General features: G+C 25.9%; 1 protein-coding gene across 2 annotated transcripts; it reads left to right on the top strand.

Annotated features, from left to right (window-relative positions):
- The first annotated feature begins 11811 nt into the window (after positions 1-11811).
- Positions 11812-23697, top strand: LOC135926536 (uncharacterized). Of its 2 annotated transcripts, none has more exons than XM_065462447.1 (7): positions 11812-12080; positions 12229-12498; positions 19813-19955; positions 20264-20376; positions 20645-20748; positions 21802-21856; positions 22893-23697. In XM_065462447.1, exons 2-7 carry the CDS (start codon positions 12241-12243, stop codon positions 23498-23500), a joined length of 1281 nt encoding a protein of 426 aa, XP_065318519.1. In that variant the 5' UTR covers positions 11812-12080; positions 12229-12240; the 3' UTR covers positions 23501-23697. The 2 variants fall into 2 exon arrangements, with proteins under 2 accessions (XP_065318519.1, XP_065318520.1); XM_065462448.1 differs by having other exon boundaries at positions 11983-12128.
- Positions 23698-24664: the final 967 nt, after the last annotated feature.

Raw genomic sequence — 24664 nt, 5'->3', positions numbered from 1 at the left:
TTAAGAAAAATTATATAAATAATAATATTTTTTTCTTTACAATTTTATTAATTTTTCCATATTTATAATAATAATACATTATATAATGTAGCTCTTTAATACATAAGAAAATCATATATTTAATGCGAGTCATCTATTTAATAAGTGGATGCTAAAATTTAGCGCGGTCACTCTTTAAAGTTCACCGAAATTTTAATTTTTTTAAAATATTTGAAAAGCTTTCTAAACATATCTATGAAAGTTTTTTTTTAATGTGAAATACATACATTTTTTTTAATGGGTCAGCGAATTTTATTTATTATAAATATTTAGCATTTTTGTGGATTTATAAGAGCTTGATCTTATAATTTGGACTTAATAAAATATCAGGGGAGAAGACTTTAAAATTGCAATTGTATAAATTCTTACTGGGCGCTATTTGATGTGTTGGGTCTTTTAGCCCTGGATATTTTTATATGGCATTCATTAGCGAATTTTTTGTCAAATTTAAAACTAGTTAAGAAAATTTTTCTCTCTTTCTAGCATGTTTCAAATGATTGGTATCGATTAAAATAATATATCTTGGAGAGGATTTAATCCCTAAAAAGGACCTTTGGCTATTCATGCTTATCTAAGAAGTGTGGTAGCCACTGAATCAACATGGAAATAAATTAAGCACGTCATGTTAATTTTAACAACATATTTATGATGTTTCTTACCAGCAGTAGGTAGGAATTAATCATATGGAAATATTTTGTATAGCTAATTTAATGGCATATTATATTAAAGATATTTAAACTAAAATACTAGTTTATATGCAATGCTGGTCATTAATTAGACTGACCTCTCAGAACAGTTTTGTTATAATTTTGATGGTTTGTGTAGACTAAAAAGGGTGACTGATTAAAAAGGGCCTAAACAAATAGGGGAGATGGCCAAATATCCGTTTTCTTCACGTACAGTTCCGTATTTCTATTTTCAGGATGATGAGACGCTATATACTTATTTTATATACCTCACACACAACATCATTTATAATAATACTTATCAGTTATCAAAAAGTAGGTATAATGTTAAATAAATACTTCAAAAGATCATTTTTCATTATCTACCAAACTACATTATCTACCAAACTATTACATTATACACCAAACTACATTATACACCTTTAAACAAAAATCTGATTAATAAATGAATATTTTTAATTCCCTTTTTATATAATAATATACATCACTCTTTTTAAATTTTTTTTTTTTAAAAAACCAGACTGAGTCATCTCTAAAATATTTTATTTTCGATTAAAAGACAACTATTATATTTAGTACATTTGGTTTTTTTTATGTATGTACCGTACCTATTGATGATGCAATCAAAAATTATGATATCATTTATAATGAGTTTCATTTTATCTTTCCCATCTAGGAGTGCTAAAAGGTAAATTTTGTCTGATTATAGGGGCCCTCAAAAAAAAACTATTCTAATAGAAAAATATTGTTCTGAATACATTTTTGATCTTACTTCGTGACATCACTAATTTAGAATAGTATCTCCTTTTCCATAACTAAAATTATTAGAATCCTTATTTTTAAAAAGTAATTTTATATTGTTTTTATCTGCAAACAATCGTTTATTTTTCAAGACACAGATTTCTTTAAAAATTAATATTTAACAGTAAAGTTTGATCTTGATCGATTATATATTTTTTATTCTAATGATGATCAACTGGCCAGCCCGGACTGCAGTCCAGATTTGTCTCTTATAATTATATTTGATTTGACCAGTCAGGGGCAATAAAAATAAAAATTAATTTTTATATTTTTCTTATTCTTATTTATCTTGACCTCTTCAAATTTAATTTCTTAGCCAAAATTAAGCTCAGCCCAAATTTTTTTAGGCTTAAGACATGACTCTCCCATATTTTCTGATTTGTTAAAAGAATGAGATGGCAAAAATAATATCATTTTTAAGTACTTTCTACCAAACAATTACTATCTATCAGAGTCATCATACCCTACAACAATAATTTTCTGTACCAAAAATATTCATTATATATCCTAAATTTAAACAATTTTGACTTTCCTAAATGACGCATATTTTGGAACCTTTTTGTAGGAACAAAAATATATATATTACATGTTAATAGTGGTTTAGAGTTACTAGTAGAGGTTCAGCGGGGCCTGGTCCAAAAATGTTTTTCGACTCAGCCCTAACATATAGCCAATAAAATTTTTTTATGAAGGTATATACGACGCAAATTTCGACTCGGACCGCAAAAATATTTTACACAATTTGTCCATCTCAAGTGGATACTTTGTTTGGATGAGAATGGGGGGGGGGGGGTAATAACCTCAAATAGTAAAGTCTAATTGTAATAAGAGTATATAAGTGCTTGGAAATTTTCATAAGAACGACGGTATGCTAATATAATAGAAGATAGGTTATCTATTTAAAGAAATTTAATCCTTATAAACCTTTTACTCCCATTTTTTTAATTTGAGTATTAATGATAAAAGAGAGTAACTTTTTCAATTTAAAAACAAACGACAAAAAAAAAGTTAATTTAAAAATAATTTTGAAAAAAAAGGAAGAAGTGAAAACTTGTCTGACTTAAAGGCAAAGGCAATCAACTTTAAAAATAAATATATTATATTAATTTTTTATATTATATTATAATTCAGGAATTTTTCGTTTATTATTACATACAATTACAATATTTTTTTAAACTAAAAGTGAAGAAATAGTGGGAGATAAAAACGTGTTAACTTTGACACCTTACAAATATTTAATTTATAAATGAAAAAATAATTAATTTGATAATCAATCTATATAATATTTTGTTTTGTATAAATACTCTTCAGTTTTACAAATAATTTCTATTATCTTGAAATATAAATGAAGTTTCTGCTGCATTTTATATCATACGATTATCTATTTCTATTATGAATCAATGGGTAACGAAATCAAAAATCTGTTAATTTTATTTTATAATATTCATTAAATTTAGATATAAGCGTTCTCACTCAGAGATATGTTTAGTTCTGATTAAAATAGTTTAGACGTGCTATTAATATTAAATTTAAGAGTTGTGAGCAGATTTCGCCCCTCCTATTTTTGTTTATACTTTGGTTAATTAAGTATTTTATTATCCATATATACTTATTTAAATATTATATATTATGTAGTAGGCGAGACTAGAACTTGGCAAATCACTTTTTAAAAAAATTGTCTATAATTTCCTACTTTGTTTTTATTATGGGAAGTAGGAGACTGGGGTGCAGCGGACAGGATTTCGTTAAAATTTATAAAATCTGTAAATATTAATAAAAAATATTTTACTATCTCAAATGGCAGCTGACTAAATGATACCATCTAATGTATATAATTAATTTTTTTTAGTCCATTAAATTTTTAAATATATTTATATTTTATAAGTAAAAAACCAGGGTATATATATAAGACCACTAGAAAATTGTTTTTTAGCAGTAAAAAATACTGAAAAATTTATTATTAAAAGACTTCTTATTTTTAATTTAGTGACTCTTTTATACTAGTGATGATTAAACGTCTGTCTCGTCCTGTGACCTGTCTATCATTTATAGGACAAGACGCTTCTCAATGACCCTATTTTTGAGCGGCACGCGTCCATCTCCATCTCAGCTTTTCATCCGAATAATTTTTTTAAATCAAATATTTTACTCAAACAAATTTAAAAAAATATACATATAGATACTTTTATTATAAAATTCGAAAGAAAAAAGGAACATATTAATAAATCATAATGTTATATCTTGTAAAAATCACCAGTGATCACATCAATTTCATTTAAATTTATTTTAAAATTGCATATATAAACCCATTATAACTTTTTTAAAATTTATAAGATTATTAGTCTCGCTCACAAAATACTACCCATTAGTTATTGCTTTCTCTGCTCGGTCATCGGCATACTTATTTTAGTTTCCTGGACGATCATAGTTCGATAATTTTGTGGTCCACCTTACTAAAAGATTATTAGTTATTTAAATCCCCTTTTTTCCTAAAATTTATTGTAATGGCTTGTTGTCGGTTCCAATATAAAATACCCTCCCATATATATATTTTGGTAAAATTAATTTTTCTAAGGCGCACATAATAGCAGATACTTCTCGATCAATCTTTGAGCAGTTTTTTTTCGACAGTGGAAAGTGTTACGGCATGCGCGTACGCAGGAATTTGGTGTGGGGGGGGGGATTAAAATTTTTTAAAATAAAATCTTTGTTATTTAAAAATATCACATAAATTTTTTTAGGACTAATAAATTTCTAATACAGAATTTTAAATTAATGTGAATTATAAAAAATAAATATATAAACCGGCATATAGAAAACTATAAAATAAATGTGAATTAAAAAAATATTAAATGGATATAACCGGCAGTATATGAAAAACTATAATATAAATGTGAATTATAAAATGTTAAGTAAATATAACCAGCATATAAATCAGAAATCACTATAAAATAAAATAAATGACCCAAAATAGAAATTTAAATTTGAGCCTTTAAAATTTATATTTAAAGTATAAAAATTTAAATGTTGGAAATATAAATTATTACACAAGTTTCTTAGGATAATTGTATTTTGTATGTAATAACTTAAAAAGTATTCATGAAAAAATATAATTAAAAAATTAATTCGCACACAAAATAATTAAGAAGCATATTATAAATTTATATGTAAAATCCCATCTTCATTGAGATTGGGTTTATTGTTCAATTATCTCATCTGTGCTTGGCGTCAAATGCCTTATGAATATTCAAAAGGGTCAAACCATTCAATATATTGTCAGAAGTTGTACTCCTTAGGTATGTTTTTATTCTTCTTAAAGAAGGGCAGTACTAATGTGAAGTGTTCTAATATATATATAATTTTAATACATTGGGAAAATAATCTTAAAGATGTTTGAAATGATGCAAAGCATCCATAGCATTTTTTGGGACTATATGAACCATAGTTAATCTTTTATATACTATAGTTGGCATTCAGCTAACATAAGATACTTTAACATCTTCATGAAAAAAATCTGATAAATATTTTATTTTTTTTCTATTACTATCTGAAAAAGGTTGGTAAGGCTTTTGTGGAAGTAATATTTGCAGACTGCTAAGTGCTGCCTGATGAATTAAAACCCGTTCTATTTGGGTTATAAATGTATCTAAGAGAGAGATAAAGACATTTATTTTATAATACTCTTCTACTGACCCTATATTAATGTTAGGACGATGAGCTTGCCTCGCTGCAAGTAGAGGGAGAAAATGTTAATCTCATATAGCTCTGCTTTTGACTCAAAAATAACATATAAAATATGAAATTCTTCAACAACATTAGCCCTAATTTCCCTGAGTTCTAATAAAATGCTCTCCGCTATTCTCATCGTTTCAATCAAGTCAATGTTATGTTTTTAAAAATACATAAAATAGTTGTATAATATATATTCTAATGAGAAAAAAAAGTAAGTATTGAAACCAATGATATGCTTGCTTCTGAGGATATATCTTCTTCAGGTGTGATTTTTCAGTAAGAGCATAATAATCAACTCTTCTAACTCTATAAAAGCTGTTTTGATGGCAAAGACTCCATCTCGCTGGACAAGCTTTTGCAATGTCTTTCTCCTTTTTGGACAAGGAGTTTCAGAAATAATTCTGTTTACAGAATCTCCTAATGCTTGAAATTTTACAAGACCACGAAAATTACCTTCATTATAATTATTATTGAAATTCAAGCTTCCTGAATCCAAATGACCATGTAATTCTGGGCCCTGCAATCCAAAATATAGTATAGCCTTAATAGTTAGCTTGATCTCTATTTCCTTTTGCTATTTTAATCCTATTTTTGTCAATATGTGATAAAATGGGAATCATATCCCCACAATTAATTTGAAGAAATAATGGGTTCACCGCGTTTGTGATAAATTTGTTTTATTGTCAAAGATTTATCTTGCATCGTTGTACTTGTGACTTAACGAACAGGATTCATAACTTGCAATAAGCTCCATTGTCTCGGATAGATAATTCTAGCCACAACCATCTAGTAAAATAGCTGTTTTGAAATTTTAACTTTCAATCAGCACATAAAGTTTGTGTGAAATTTGAGGGGTGGAATATAAATCTATTATTAAATAAAATATTAATCTTAGGTATCTTTACTACCTTTTTAAGAAGCTTATGTCTTACTTCTAGGCTAATTATGAAATGTTATAAAATTATTTGTACTTTTTTGCTTTTTTGTAAGATGACTAGGATTTTTATCATCATCAATATGTTTAAAAAAATTTCTTATGTCCATAATTATTATTTGACTAGAAAATAGACAAATATTACGCCAAGAAAAACTTGAAATCGAAATTAATTGATAAAATAACTTAGTAAATGAATGTGATAAATAAATAAATTAAATATATACTTAAAATGAAAGAGAATGGATTAAATATTATAAGATACAAACTTAATATAAACAATAATATTTTTGAAAAATTTATCCGGCATCTGCATTTTTTGGTTTTGGGGATGGGGGGTGATTTGTCCTCCTGCCCCCCCCCCCCCGCTGCGTATGCCAATGTGTTACGGCCTTCTCTCATAAAATGATTTTATACTTCGCCTTATACATACTTTTTATAAAAAAAACTATTAATACATTTTAATTTTTTTTAATCTCAATTTACCCATTTCTGGAAGCATCTTTATTTTATTTTTATTCTTGACGAAATGAACGATGATATTATAAAAAAAAATATGAAATAAATAGGACACAGCTACTTGATAGATAATTAAAGACGAGTTCAATTCTAATGTATCATATCATGATTCATGAAAAGTTTTTATTTTCTTCTCTAATCTCAAATATTTATGAATAATTTTAATAAATATTAAGATTAACCAATAAGGTAACTATACCATATCCATTTTTATCTTTTTAGAATTAAATTTATTGAATTATTTTATCATTTTTATTTTATTATCTATTAAGGCCATTTTTTTTTACATAACTCACTCACTATGCAATTATTCATTAAATAATAAAATTTATTAATAATTAGTGAGTAAAATGAGAATGAGTATTTATTTAATATAGGTTGAATATAAATATATGGTTTATCTTTATTAATATTATGTCAGTAATTAATTAGTAAAAATAAATAGTCCTATTACTTATTATAATTATAATGTAATTATTTGATACCTTGGTTATGTAAAATTTAATCACTTTTTAAAAATAGATGTGGCTGTTATTTACAGCTGCTCTTAATGCTAATTTTTAAATGTTAATAATATAATATATTTTTTTAGAAAGTGTATTCCTATATTTTTTAAAAGTTTATATTTTTTTACCGATTGAAAAAGGTAACAAACATATATAAGTTGGCAAAAAATTTTATTGATAAAATTTATTATAATTAAGTGTTAAGATTATTGAATTTATGCATAACAAAGTGATGCTAGCTAAGGTCTGGTGGTTTCCAGTCGATATATTTAATCAAATACTTATGGTGGCCCCATCAATAAAATCAAACTGCGACCTTAGACCCACGGCTTAATAGATAATATATTAAACTGGATTGGGTTCGATTGATATCAATTAATAAGCATAAATATTTTTTTAATTAATTTCACTTAATCTAGATATAAGCTGCTAAGGCGCTTTCCATGGTAATGTGTTTGCTCTAACGCATCAGTAATAAACATAAACTCGCGGAAATACTCATCTGTTAATATACTAGCAGAAATATATTGACAGTAAAGTTTTAGTTGTAATAATTTCACAAAAATGAATTCGTCGTACGGCATGGAACAGAACGATTCGGATATCCTTGAACGGAACTTAGGGATCTCTAACGTGATAGGAAAGGGAAGGCCCGGGAAAGTTCCCGTAACAGTTTTAGAATGCTTCGAAAAATTTTATGGTTAATATTTGTTACCAAGTTAGAGAGCTATTAGTTGACACTTAAATTTATATTAACCTACCGCACTAATACAAATTATATAGAAAATGCCTCAATTAATTCTACATGGTTAAATAAATTGGTTTAATATATTATATAATAAAGTATAAATAAAATTAGATTTTTTTTTCGAACGCGTTCCGGAAAGGTGCGAAACATAAAACGGAACATATTTTTTTGCCCCGGATGAACATGAATCCAAAAATGCATTTGTTTCAGGTCCCTGATTTGAAATAATAATTTTGCAATAATGTATTAGCCGTTTTGCTATAATTGAAATTAAATGTGATGCATTCGCGGTAATGTATTTCAAAAACAAATTTTCGCCGTATTCATAAATTTTATTGTATAACTAAAAAGCGAATGACCCATGTCGTTGAAATAGTGTAATATGTTTTTTTTTGGTATGATATATTTATAACAAAAGATCATACGGTTTTTTATAATATTTTGAACAAACATGTTTCATTTCTATTTATTTTTTTTATTCGAAAAACACCTGAATTTTATATCGTTCAAGACTTGAATAAAACAAACTTATCTATAAATATATTTTAATATATTATAAATTATAGTATAGTATAAGCAAATAATTAATTATATAATGAAATTGAACTCTCTATTTAGAGTAGAATACAGAATATAGTATATACTAAATTATTTTATTTTTCTGGTTGGAATGATATTAAGTCTATATTATTATTTTAATTATAAATATTTAGTATATAATTATTTGTCTTGAATAATTTTGAATGACCTATCAAACTAACCCCCGCGATTTTTTTTATTTAAATTGTCATGAAAACTAAATACAACTTATACATACATTTTTATTGGTTTCAAATTACACAAAAATATTATATGTAGTAATCAATATTTCAAATTTATTCTTTATATAAACCTATTATTTTATAATGAGATGAAATGGTTCGAATGACATAATATTTTATTTTATATGCCAGCATATAGTTTTTATAATTATTAATAATGGGTTATCATAGAACCCTGTTTTTTAAAATTTATTATAATGTTTTTGAGTGTAAATAAATTTACATTTCTTATGTTAGTGTTGTATAGAGACACTTTACTAATTTAGTCTAAATAAACCAAACATTCCGCTTTCTCAAACTATATATTCTAATTCGTTCCTCCGTCTCTGAGCTCAATTTAAAATAAAATAATTAAATGAAGACAGATTAGATTTTAATTTTATTATATAGTAATTTAATTTTAAAAAATAAAATATTTTTTTATTGATTTACATAAATTTATACAAAAACAAGATTAAAATTTATATAATACCTATTATATCAAAGTAGCCACTAGCCACGTGGACATCGATAAAACTAACAATTGATTTGGAATTTTTAAATTAAAAATAAAGATATGTTTTTGTTTTTATACCTTTTGTACTTCACCCTCTTCAAAATTATTAAAAATAAAATGTATTTGACTATGTATGAATTATACAATTATGATGTTATCAAATATAGTTCATCTTTTTAAAATGCATTATAATATTGTCATATTTTATTTGAGCTCTTACCTGTGTTGACCTAACTTTGATATTTTGACAAATATAATAATAATTTTTTAAAAAATTAATTTTGTTTTTGTATATAACACTTTAATCAAGCGATCACTTTCAAGGGCACTTAAGTTTTGGCCTACAAAAAAGAGTGTTTTGATCAACAAATAGGATTTTGACCGAACCTAAAGGTAAGTCAAGATATGAAGGTGATAACTTTTGAGGTCACTCATTGTATAATATATGTAAATGTATGAATTATTTTTTTGTGGTTCGCAAAACTGTATTAGCGCAAACCAAAAACAAAATAAAAAGAAAGAAAAAAGTACAGTGTGTATGATTTGTTGTAAAACATTTCATCATATTTATAACATTCTTAGAAAATTGTTTGACTTGATATAATTATTGTAAAAATAACATATTAATAAAATCTAAAAAAAATAAATATAGCAAGTTAAACAATTTTTTATGAAAGTTATTACAAATATATGGAAATGTTTTACAACACAAATCACATTGGTACTGTAAAACCATATGTGTAAAATCAAAATTAATCAATGAAATAATTTGTTAATATACATAAAAAATGACCATCATGTTTGTATAACAATTTCACAATCATTCCTTTTTTTAAAAAAAATAGTCATCGCAAAAATATGCTTTGACAAAACACAAATTGATAAAAAAAATTTAATTATTTAAAAAAAATAAATATATGTATACTTTTATACAAATTGGAAAAAATTCCTTAGGAAAGAAAAGAGTAATTTAATTAATATATTCTGTTTAGAGGGAGATAGATGCCAAGTATCATGGATTTTGTTTGGGTGATTTTATTTTACGAAAAGTTTTATTGGGTTTTAGGAAATATCCGATTAGGCAACACTGATTATATTTTATATTTTATATAAATATTTTAATCTTGTATAAATACAAAATGGAAATCTTATTATTAAAATTATTAGTGATTGATACACTTATTATAAGATATGTATTTGAATCGTAAAATTTTAAATGTAATATATCTCATGGTCATCTATTGAATTTACCATATCAATGAATGGTTGATAATATGATGAGTCAAAATTTTTACTAATGTATTTAACGTTGAGGTGAGTATTAATTTTTCTCTTTTATAAGCCTATGTAATCAGGAAGTCGTTTATAAAAAAAATTATATCCACCAATTTTTCCACTTTGATGTGAAAAAAATTAACTTTTTTTACAAAGCTTTTTGTAAATATATCATTTTATTTGGATATATGATTTAAAAAAATGTATTATATTCATTAGAAGTCGGCAACACCCACCCCGGTCCAGACTAGACAGCAAAAAATTTCTATCAGGGTTTTCGACCCGGCACCTAATTATTTTTACCTTGCCAGTAAAAATGTTTGGTGTAAGTTGACCAAGGCCCGTAATAATTATTTATAAAGGTTAATGACATAAATTAAAAACTTTGGATACTCAAAAACTTTTTTCTCGTTGAGCTTCGGAAGGGGTTGTGGACCTCAAATATACATCTTCTCTATGGAAAAGTTTTCTCGTTACAAATTTTTGAATGTTTTGTTAGAATATGTCTCAGCCTAGTAGTATAAACAAAAATAGGTGATACTTAAGTTTACTGACTAGGAACACATACTACTACTAATATAAATTTTAATAAACTATAAATTAATTATTAAAAAAAATTTTTTTTTTTGAAAGAACTTCTATTTACAACATAAGATTTTAAAATTAGCAAAAAAACAAGAATAATTTTTTTAATTCATAACTAAATATAAAATTTTCAACATTTTCAGAGGGCATTCAAAGTTTTCAGGAGAAACTAGGCCACTGACAAAAAGTTTATTAGAATAAATATTTTTTTGAGATAATAAAGATAAACTGCGAATACTTAATTTAAGTTTAAAATTGAATTGTAAAGTAACATTTAATTTATAAATACTTAACTTATTAACACATGTGATTAACTCCATTTGTCTACTTGTCACTGTTGTTTACTGAAATACAACAATTTATATTTTCTATATTTAAAAACTGAAAAATTAAAATATTAAGTATTGTATAATGCACAATAATTAAAATATGACGCTAAAACCTGTTATGCATCATATAATTCATTTTAAAATTATAAATATTAATACATAAAAAATAAAATATATCATCTAATCATCATTCATTGTTTAATGCCAGATATGATATTTCATATAAAAAATATTAATAAATAAATAATATAAAATTTATATAAATTTTTTTTTATCTTTTTAAAATTATGACTTTTAATTTTTTTTAAAAATTTTCATCATTTTATATAAACTATGAATATATCCTTATTTTTTTTGAAATAATTAAAAAAATATATATATTCCAAACGTAAAAAATAATAATAAAATTATACAGTTATGATATCATGTACTCACTTCTTTGCACACTAAAAAAACCCACATTACGCAATTATCGATTTAAAAATTTTATTTGATTTACCTTATTCTATTTTTATTTTGAAATCACGATTGAATAATGAACCAACCACATTGTTATTTTCTTTGATAAAATAATTTACTTTTACGATATGGCCATCTTGAGACTTCAAAGTAATTATTCTTTCTTACAATTGGAATACAATTAAAATAGCTATCAAGGTAGGGGACTCCCATCTTCATTAAAGTCTTGTTTTTATAGATTTCTAAATCAGCTACTAAAAAAATTTGATAAGTATACTTTTTGATTTTTCAAAATTAGGTATTGAAAAAGATGATCAAGAATAGGTTGAAAGCCCTAAACCTATACTACCGTAATTTCGTAGCAGCGAATATGCAAACGAATGCAAAGGCGGTTCCTTGCATGGATGATTCAAGGAATTCTAAAATATTTTACATAACTATGGAACACGACATTTCCATAAATAGTGAAATCGAGAAGGACCTTGAAAATGGTTCCGATCAGCACAATTCCTATAAATTCTCCACCGTTTTTCCCCCGTATTTTATCGTATTCACAACTGTGATTCAAGTTAATCATTTAATATAATTTTTTTTTTAAATAAACTTATCCCTATATTTTATAATAATTATTGCAATATATTTTAAGTATTGACTTATAAGGTATTATAATTATAAAATTATAATTTTTGCCATGGGAGGGGCAATACTAGGTAGAATTTTCCCTCTTAGATTTAATTGTAGGGCTTTTAGGCCCACTGATTGCAGAAATTTGGCTGAGTGGATTATCGGGCTCCTTTGCTAATTTATTTTAAAATAAAATCTTAGATAGGCCACTCATATATTGTATATTAAGTTAAAATGATATTTATACGAAACATGAAATTTTCGAAGGGAGATACCCCCCCCCCCCCCACCGTCTAACTTTTGGTATGAATATATAATAATCCACAGAAATATGAGAGGGGGGGGGGATTAATCATGTGATGATGCTAAATCTTCTAACATCCATATTATTCTTGATAAATTTATAAGATTATAGGTCTACTTTGCATATGACCTGTTTTCTAAGGCCTGGCATTATCCGATAAAAAAATTGTCTTACCGATCCAACCGACTATGTTTCCCAGATATTCCAGTTCGATTCTATTCTTATTTTAGGAAAAGATCATATCCGAAAAAAGTTAAAGAAAAATATTGGGTTGTTATTAGCGAGTTATACTCTATATTTATATAATTGTATAACAGAGACAACTTTACATCAGGATCATGATCATGTTAAATGCTCAATTAATTGTATTTTTATTAAAAATAATAATCGGGTTTGGGGTTAAATTTAAGATAGCTTTTATAATAAGAAAAAAAGCCACAGAATTTAGAAATTTATTTACTTATATTTCTTTCTTTCCTAGATAATTACAATAAAAAATTATAATTTGTTTTATTAATAAATGGGATATGTATTAATTATCTATAGAGAAAAAAAACTAAAATTAGATCACCAACGTTGATCTTGATAGTTCATTTTTCGTATCTTCTTTCTAATTTCAAAAATAGATTTTTAAAAAAATACAAATAACATTACTTACTACATTTCAGATTACAACATAACTAACTGATAATGAAACAAATGTTTGAGAATGATAAAAATATTTACAAATATAAATAATGCACCTCCCATCTAATTTTTGAAATATTTTAAATTTATTATACGAAACAGAGGTTTTATAATATAATGAAACTTTCTAAAGTTGACGACCTCTTCGGTGACAGTAGAGATCCTTATAATCTGGACCCCTATTGGATTTTCTCTGCTAAAAAATGCTTAATGCTCTATTCAAACAGAATGTAAATGACTTTTGAGGGAACACTTTATGGAGGTTTCATTATAATTATACTTCTTTTTTTAGAAAAAAAACATCTTCCAACCCTATTAATACATAGATCATAATCATATTTTTTTTGTAAACGAAAGTATAAAATTGAGTAGCGGGTGTTTTTTTAAAAAAAAGAAAAGATAATTTGATAATACTAGAAATAAATCATTTTCATGGTTGAATTATGATTTTTATTTGAGGATTATGTTTGAATAAAAAATAATTTAATATATTCCGAATTTTAATCAGGGTGTTAAACAGTTAGGTGGTATGCACAATTCAGTTCCATTCCATCCCAGTCTTCAGTTTAAAACTGTTCTGTTTCATTCCGGTTATTTCTAGACAAATTTATATCGGGTGTTTTAAGTTTTGAGGACCTATAAAAATACGAATATTCAAATTACCGGTTATTTCTAGACAAATTTATATCGGGTGTTTTAAGTTTTGAGGACCTATAAAAATACGAATATTCAAATTAAATAATTGTGGTATTCGTATTTATACGAATCGGATAATATTCGTTTTCGTAATGATACAATCATTATTTGATTCGTCTAATATTTGATTCGATAATTTTATTTTCATTCCAACTTCACAAAAAAAGGATTGAATTTTGTAAAAAAATATTCTATCCAGATAAAAGATAAACATAACTGTTTTCTAAATAAATTTATTTAGAAAATATAATTTAGGAAAACGTTAATATGCTGATATATAAAATCAGCTTGAAAATATTAATTATGCATATTATGGATCAATTCAATTTAAAAAACATTATCCAAATTTTGTTCGATGATATCCAATCCATAATAATTTTTTTATTTAAGTTTATCGTGTTTTGCATCAAAAATTCTCGAAGTCAGAATTAAACCTAAAAGTTCCTAATTCCTCCACCACGTAAAGATTATTAAATCGGAATAGGTTTAAATATGTTAATATACAACAATCGTTATGAATAAGTTTAAAACTGGTTCAAAAATATTTATATTATAACGTTTTGATTTTCGATGTTTACGGTTAAAAAATTATAATGGTTCATTTTGGTTTCGCAGTTCGGTTTGACACAAGCATAAAATCAATCAAATTATTCGTTATTCGATAAACGAAATTAGAATTGTTTGATTTGTAAAAATATGAATATAATTATTCATTTCATACAAACATGAATATACTATTCGCCGCTTAAAAATATCTTATTTTACACTCCGATTCTTTTTTTTATTTTAAGTCCTATAAAAATAAGGTATAAATATTAGAAAATTATACCATCGAAGAAAAATCATTTTTTAAAATCATATCTATTTAAAAATGATTCATTACTCACTTTTATTCTCGCTCATTATAAAAATAGACGTTACATAAAAACCCCCAATTTTGAGAGTGGAATTCTAGGTTTTAATAGTGATCCATTTTAAAATAATACTTATGCGGGTTGGGGTCATATACAATGGACATTCGCTTACGTGAACCTAGAAAGAATTTACCAGGTCAGGAGTTTGATGATTTACTATTATTCTTTTATAAAATTTGGTACGACTATTTTATCTATATTTTAATCAATAATATTACATGAATTTCGATGATAAACAAGTTAGATGCCAAGTGGACCGCTATAAGATAGTAGAGCCCAGCCTTGGACCTATTTATTTTAGGTCCGACTCATTCTAAAAAAAAATTTTTAAAGATCCGAGTTTGATCTATTTTTTTTTATTGGACTCTTAAAAGAAATTATTATATTTTAACCAATCAAGCTCTGAAGGATAATTGAAAATCTTGGTGTTATTCTTGAAAAATGATATTTATATAAAAAAAATGAGGCCCAAGTCTAGTTCCGAATTAAACTTTAAAATAAATGTCTGGAGAATATCTATTTGAGTGTGAACGACCCTCCATACACAGTCTTAGTATAGAGTAAAACTTTCATGAGTGTTCTATGAACTCTATTTGTTTTTTTAAATTATCTCTATTTAATATTTACATAGGGCCTAATTTTACAATCTAAATTTTTTTTTTTAATATTTGTCCGGCCCAATCCCGAACGAAATTTTATTTGTCCCAAGCCCGACCCGAAATATAAATTATTAGTCTCCAGCCCGGCTCAAATTTTTTTAAATATTAAAAAAAATCATATTTTTTTAATTGTAAAAAAAAATTATGCAAATAAAAAATGTTGATGACTTTTTTCTTGCAAAAATTTTAATATTTATTTAAAAATTTAAGTCCGGCCCTACCATAAATTTTTTTTAAATACCAAGCCTGACCCAGTCTAACGGATTAATTTTTAAAAAATAGACGGGAGGCCCGGCTGTGCAGATCAACTCTATCTTTATTTTTAATTATGTATGTTTAATCATACCTTACTGTACACTTCAATATCAACCACACCACTAGTGTTGTTAAACTGCTCGATTTGAGCTCATTTTTAAGAATGGCTAATTCTAACTTATATCTAAAAAGATAATGAAAGCCTGAATATTTTGCTCATAGGTGGCACCATGGTTTGGACATCTATTGGCAAAATCTCGAAGTTTAGGCAATACTGGCTAAAATATTGAGTTAGCCGTTTTAAAAATAATCAAGCCGTTTACAAACACTACGCACCAGAATAAATATAAAATTCATTTGTATTTGTTTTACTCATTTTAACTTGAACGCGTTCGTGAACGAAATTCGTTTTTTTGAAAAAAATGATGAACGACGTCCCTTTTATTCTTGACGAACTTTGAACGTGAACACGTTCCTTTTTTATGATGAACGCGTTCGAATTTAACGTTCGTTCAATTTTAAAAATACTTTTTATTTTTATTTATTTGAAAAATTTAATATTAATCCGATTTTTTTAAAAAAAAGTATTATTTATATTTTTTAATCGGCTGTATTTCCTTTTCACATAATTTATTAATTTGAATATTATTGTTTATATTTTAATTTAATAGATTAGGATAAGCATGGATATTATTATTTAATCCTCATCATCTGATTCTGAAAATCCAAAATCAAATAAATTAACATTACCGTGGCCAAATATGATAAATGTTTTACAGTAATATCCTATATTTAAGGAACTAATTCAATTCTTACCAAGTGTAAAATGTGCACAAAAAGTAATATATCAGTGTCAAAATCTTTAAGTTCCAATTTAAAACGACATTTGATTGTAATATTAATTATTTTATTTTATAATATAAGTAAAATCATTAAATTTGAAGAAAAAATGCATTCGTGATATTTGACCCCAACAATAACGATAGTTATTTTAAAATTAAAAAAAATTAGTGGCCTTAAATATGGTCAACCATTGATAGACGCAGTATTAAATGGGAAATAAAAGGTATTAAAGCTATCACTCTCAATTAATTACATATATTTTATTTTTTTTAAAGATTATATGAAGATCAATATGGTCTTTCTACAATTATACATCCAGTATTCAAGCTTCAATGGCCATGGATAAAACTTCCACAGAACGAACCTATTAAAAATAAACTTATAGTGTTATTGAAAAATATGCTTAGAAAACCCTAGAAATGATAATGCAAGAACTGTTAATTTCGAGATATCCTTTTTTTTTGTCGAGGAAGTAGAAAATGGATGGGAGTAGGATAACTTATCTCAATTTTTTGAAGCAAATAACAAAACAATAAATGTTTTTAATAAATTCTCCACGTTAAAATAGTTATTTATTAAGTGTAATAACGCAATCCCCTCATCTACCCTTGAGCGCGTTTTTAGTATAGCTAATGCCGTATTAACTACCAAGCGTTCTTGTCTATTAGATGATAATTTTGAAAAATATTGTTATTAAAAATTGATAAGAAAAATTTTTTATAAATAAAAATATCTTTTTATTTGCTATATTACATGGCTAATATATTGTATTAAAAAATTTAAGACATTTATTTATATTAGATTAAATTTAAAAAAAAATTTATCATAAAATTTTGAACGGTTCATGAACGTGAACGCGTTCCTTTTTTTTGAAAGTGAACTTGAACATGAAGTTTGTCAATGAACGTTGAACGCGAACGCGTTCGATTTTTTTCGAAATGTTTACAGCTAAAATTAACAATAATTTTTTAAAAAATAAAATTAGAAATTTATATTATATTTTATATCTTATATTATAACCGAGGATTTGTTTTTAAATTTTTGATGTTTCATGCGAAAATTTTTTTTAATACAATAAATAAGGTTTTTTAAAAAATAAATTATTGGAGATGAAATTACAATAATAAAGAGGATTTGTTTGTGAATTTTATGAATGCAAAAATATCGAAAACCTTTATTGACTAAAGGCATGAATGCAATTATTTACAACAATAAATTATTTAAATGTGTGTGAAATTGTTCTAATTATTAACAAATATACTATTTAATTTTATAATATATATGTAATTTAAAGGGTCATAATCAAATAAATTTTTGCCTCATCCTCTTTCTTCAACGGAATTATTTAAAACGAGTAACTCATAAGGCTTTAGATAGGGCTAAAATATTTTGTAAAAAAAAGAAGGAAATAGAAAGTATATAAAAAAAGACAAAACATTTTGAACTTTCCCCCTGGTTTAAAGGGATCTTAAGAGCAGAGTCATGAACCATTATCTATAAAGAGCACGGGTTACCCTGCATTCACAGTTAGAGCGAATTCGCGGTGGAATATAACAGCATATAAAATTATCACTCCGGGTCCCAGTTTAAAGCCAATATTACTACTGGTAATATAATATATAGTTATGTTATTTCGCGAGTTATCTCGGAGGTGATTTGTTGAATCCAGTGAATCAACAAAATTAATAATACTCTATTACCTAGGGTTATAAAATGAAAAAAAATTAACCTATCCCTTAATAATGAATAATTATTTATCTCGATATTTTTCTCGAATGCATTTTTGCAGAATTTGAAAAAAAAATTTCAGGGATTTTGTGAAGATTTTTTTTGTCCCAAAATTTTGAGAAAAGAATCTTCGAAGCTAACAAAATTAAAGATGATTTTTTTTTAAAGATGATTAAAATCATTTTTTTAAAAAATTTGGGATTTTATCATGAAAGATTTTTTTAACGTAAAAAATAAAAAGATTTTTTACAAAAAAAATTGGAATTTTAGGTAAAATTTGGTCAAAAAAAACTTGTTCGTGCGTTCTCAAAAAATCTTATTTTAAAGGATCTTCAGAGATCAAAATCTTTGAAGATTTTTTATTTGAAGAACAATTCAAACTCTGCATTTTTGTAAGGGACATTTCCACCTTTTCAAAATCTTGCATTGTAATATTAATTGAGTAAAATAAAATTTAGAAAAATAATAGGTTTCAAACAAATTTTTATGGCAACTCTTCCTACTTCCGCCACTAAAAGATGTATAATTATATTTATTTGTATAAAAAAATATCATTTTTATTTCCCTAATAATTTGTTCCAATTTATTCACAAAAAATCATTATTATAATTTAACAATCTATCATTTTTTTTTTACAAAATATCTAAGAAATTAATAAAAATGTATATCGAAAAATTTTGACTGGAATATTTCGAGCTCAATTATAAGTTCCATTACCCTAAACCTATCTAAAAATTACATTTTGTCATATATAATCTAGATGACCTTTGTAAAACACATATTACTGACTAATTAATATAGAATATTTAAATAAAACACCGACCTTAAAGATCTAACAAGTTGCTACCAGAACTCTTTACACATCCCTAAGCCAATGATAGTGAGTCACCCCCTTCCCCAACCATCTGATGGCGGAGACTGGCTATGTAGGTTTATAATAGACCCTCCCTATGCAATTTCTTACCTGATTGCTGCCGATGGATTTATTTTTTTGTGTATGCATAAGACATGCCTTCATTTAAATATATTATATTTTAAACTGTCGCCTAAAGCCTTAAGGGCGATTATATTTTGAACGGAACATGTCCAATATGGGACAGATTCTTATGTAGTATCAATTAAATTTTTATCATTTAAAAATTTTTTTAACAAAGTATATTATTTATTTATAGCTCGCCTTTTTCGTATACTATTTAATCGTTACAAATGGATTCAACTCCATCAATCCGACCATAAAAAACAATTCTTTCATATATGACTCTCAAAAACCGAACGACTTTTGGAGAATATTCACTTATATGTTTGTCCATTTTGAGTAATTAATATTACTATTATTATTTATATTTTGCTGGATCATTGAAGTGTCCATTTATCCCCTCCCCCTATATCGCTGGATTGGAATATGTAGGAAAATTAAGAGGGGTTTTAAAGCTAGAGTATTGTTTTTTATTTTTGCAAATATGATATTTGATTATGTTTTTTTTAAAACTTTTAACCTTAATATGTCAAAATAAAATGCAGTAAAGATAAGAAAAGAAAAAAAGAAAAAAAAGTATCGTCCTCGGACGATATATTGCTTACAAAATAATCCATTTATGACTTTTATTATGTCATTTAATTTAGATGGGGACACTTGATAACGAACTTATTAGGACAGCTAATCACGGGAATCCCTTTAGAAAAGGCGCATGGCCATTTTAGAACATCGGTCATATATATTTCGTCGATCATAGGAGGTTACAAGAGCACGCTTATTTATTTTTTACTAGAGTTGGATAGATATCGACTGTTTTTTTTTAAAAAATTATAATTAAATTGTGAATTTGTTTGTTTTGATAGAGAAGGTCAAATATCACTTCCCAGTAAGACAGACGTGTCAGTTCTAGTACAGTCTTTGAGATGTTTTTTATCTTGAATATTAAAGGGCGGAATGTCATTTCATCTTTTTTAATCTTAGATAGCAATTCTTTTATAAATACCGTTGCATTATATGTACAAAATTAGGTTCAATCGGTGCGTCGATTTGGGAAAAAGTTCAATTTAAGATGTTGGGATCATCTAGTGCCGTATATGGACTATCGTTTGCACATTTATCCAACCTAATTCTCGTTAATAATTTTTAATTTAAATATTTCGTTTAGTAATATCTTTCAAGTACAATGGTGTAAGATTGGGCATTAACTAATTCCTTTTGTGATTAAATTACAGAACTCAATAAAAATTTTTTATAATTAGTACTTGTCATTGAATTTATTACATGAAGGAAAATGTAATGATTTCAATAAAAATAATAGTTTATAAAAATTTGATTTTAGTAGGAATAAAATTATAATTACCAAAATCAATTTTTTGTTCATTCATTCTTTTATTTACTTTTGCTATTATGTGATCGAAATTTATGACTCCTTGTTTAAAATTTCCTAAAACCAAATTAAATTATTATATCCGAAAATTTTATTTGTTTTTTAAATAAAATTTGGTTTACATTTTTTTTTAAGCTTTAAACTTTATTCATTATTAAAAGTAAAGCATGATTATTTGTAGTTCGTACTCATTTTAATAATTTTAGTAATTTCTAAGAAGTAAAGTAAATAAGTAATCAATTTATTTTAAATAGTAAGTCAGCCTAATCTTGCAAAAGTGTTTCTCTATATGGGACTTGCAACAGACACATTTTGGAAACCTGCCTTGACCAGTGGGTAGAAAAGATTTTTACCCGAAAATTTAAAAAAAATTTCTTCAACCCAAGTTGACTATAAAATTAATTCTATATTCCAAACCCCAGTACATAAAAAAAATTACCCTAAAATTTATTTTTTGTTATAAGAAATAATTTAAAAATGAACGAAAAATATTCAAAATTGTGAAAAATATTCCCAAAACCGACTCACCTAATTTCCTTTTTGCACTGTAGTTAAACTTAAAAAGGGCCAATTTTTTTTATCCATTCTTAACACGCTTTTGCCTCTCCTCGGCAAAGATGCCATAGTTTTAATCAGAGGCATAACACAATTGTGGGACCCTTTTCTTATCCTGCGAAAATTTAACTTAGGCCCTCCCGAGCTGCTGGGGTGTATGACATCTCTAGTTTAAAAAAAATTGTTTAAATAATTATGTAAATTATTTTAAATTTCCATTTTACAAAAAAAAATGATATTTAGAATTTTCACTCAACATCAATGCGTATGATCAAAGTTATATTCCTGCTATTTCTAAGTAAAAAATTTTTTTTAAAGTTTACCGTTATTTGCTTTAGTCACCCATAAAAACACAGTTTTAATTATAGTTGGGTAATGGCTAATTTGATTAGGCCTAAAGATAAGTACCTAGAAAGTCACTAAGCATTGAGTAGCGAAGTTAATTTATTTCTGCTTCTTTCAAAATCAAAGCTGAGATGATAGTTTTCGACTTAAAACCAGGTTTTCTCTTTTTTTTACCGACTAAAAATAGAGCAATTATTCAATTATAGTTGGAATATAACCTGAATTATTAGCGATTCTTAGGAGATAATGATTTAAAACTTTAAAAGTGGGAGAAACATTTTTAAAATAAGGTCGAAAACTAGGCATTCGAACCATAACGAGTATCGGTTTTAGTTCGATAAAAATAACGGTTCGCTTCTAAAAAAAATAAAAATATCGGTTTATTATAAACCTAAAAACAGGTTCGAACGTTTTTATCGCTCTTCTCTAAAATATAATATTGAGCTCAATTCAATTAAAATATTTTTACTTTCAGAATTCCCTTGTGACAAATTATATCTATAAGGAGAAAGAATAAATTATATATGCTAACTTGGGTTTCTGAAACCGTCATTACAGAAATATCTTGAAATAATCACTGAAAATTAATCAAAATTGATTACAGTTAAAGGATCATTTTTTTAGAAATACATGTTATTTTGCAATCAAAAAATAAATGAATAAATTTTTTTTTTTTAAGTTAAACTTTAAAATATGAAATTTTTGAAAAAAAAATTGTTTATTTTTTTTGACATAAAATTACATTTTAGATATTACAATATGAAGTCATGATATATTGGAAAATTATATCAATCACTGTATTAATAATTTTTAAAGAGATAGGATATTAAAAGGGTAAATACGATTCAGGACCCCAGAAATCACCATAAAAGTGGAAAGACGTTTAAAAGCGAACCGATTTTAGTTGGTTATACTGAAAATATAATATTACTCTCTTCAGGAATATAATTATTATAATTTAAAAAAAAATTTATATATCGAATGTTTAGCGATGTACGAATCAATCACAATTCTCATTCCTTATTCCTCCTTTGGAAGGAGCCCCGTATCAAATAATATACCGCTCTTACCTCCGCAATTTACAATCGTCAATAGCGAAACTTATAACAGGCCAGTTACGAATTTGAATTTCAAAAATTTTAGCCATGATGAATCTCTAATCCACTACTCCTTTAGAAGCAATAATGTTAACAATGTCAATTTCTTTCGTTTATCCACGTTTGCGAGTCAAATAGTATCTATCGATGATAACAAATCTCAAAAACCTTGGATACTTTTACCCAACGAGCTATATTATGATACCAATGCGGATGCTGACTTTTTAGTAAGAGTTAGCCACGTGAGCCATGTAACTGGGGCCTTGGCTGGCTTTCTGATTGGGTTAATATTTTTGAAGGTCATGTCGGAAAAGAGTACAATGGTTGTTACTAAAGCGATCCAGGATGGTTGGCGGCAAAAGTTCGGGGCAGAATTAATTATTGCCCATTTCTATAAACGTTGGAGAGTCTTCCTAAAACTCACTAGCGCGTTTTTGGTTATCGGTCTTACCACAATGACGTCACTTTATTTCATCCATAAAAATTATATAATTCAATGAGCTTGCATTTTATTGTATTAACATGAGTACTATATCACATCGTTATACATCGACAATTAATTATTAAAGAACAAACTATGCATTTCAAATATATCATTGGCAAAACGTTCAATTTACGTTGTTGTGCAAAATGATGATGTATGCAAGATATTTTGATTATTATTTAAAGAAATACGATATATTCATATTTTATATAATTATTTCCTCAAGTGCAAAAAATATTCATTTGTTTTTTTATTAGCCCCCTTTTTTTGTATTATACTCCTCCCATAACTTATTTTCTTAATTACAAAAGTGGCAATATGTATATTTAAAATTTTATATAAATTTGTTCAAAATAAAAAAATGTTTTATATAAAATTACTTTAGTTATATAGTGTCCTAGTTTAAAATGTGACTACGCCCCTCTATTTTAATTTTTTTAAATATGCTTTCTTGCTCCTAAATTATAATATTTTTCTTCAAATATCTTTTGAATGAGTGGATAAAAGCTAAGCCAAATATATTTTCTAATTTCGTAAATTGTTTTTTTATAAAATCTACCTTTAATATATAATTTATTTAATCTTTATACAAGAGCAAGGCATGCTTTAGATATTAAACAAGGCATGATACATTTACCTACGTTTTTCAAGCCTAGTTTAGAATGTAATAAAAAAAACTCCCTATATAAAAAACAAAAATTTGATAATTAAGCAAAGAGAAACTTAAGTATAGGAGGTAATAAAGTTTATTGCCACCAATAGAGATCTACCCCCGCAATATTTAATATCCAAAATGCAATACTATATGTTAGTTTCTTCAAGGGACTAGCTTAATGGTAAGATATTTATCACCTTATCCATAAGGGAACTAGGGATGTATATTATATAAGGAGTGGGAGGAGACACAGGTTATTTTAAGAGTCTTGCGAAAAAAGTTGTTAACCAGGAAATGTTTATAAAATTTAGAATAAAATGATTTCATAGTTATGGAACCTGTTGTTACGGCTCTTTCGATTTTAGAGCATTTGGGATATCTCACTCCCACGGTAATTATTATAATAGAAAAACTTAAAACAATGGCTTTAAATAATTTCAAGCTTTATAAGCCACTTATATACAATCCTGCAAGACATAGATAGGTATACAGTTAAATTTTGTTTACAATTTATATTTTGATTTT

Source organism: Gordionus sp. m RMFG-2023, chromosome 3, assembly GCF_954871325.1.
Source record: "Gordionus sp. m RMFG-2023 chromosome 3, tfGorSpeb1-WG-v2, whole genome shotgun sequence".
NCBI classification, from domain to species: Eukaryota; Metazoa; Nematomorpha; class Gordioida; order Chordodea; family Parachordodidae; genus Gordionus; species Gordionus sp. m RMFG-2023.
The sequence above is the reverse complement of the archived record's forward strand: the minus strand, read 5'-3'. Positions and strand labels throughout refer to the sequence as shown.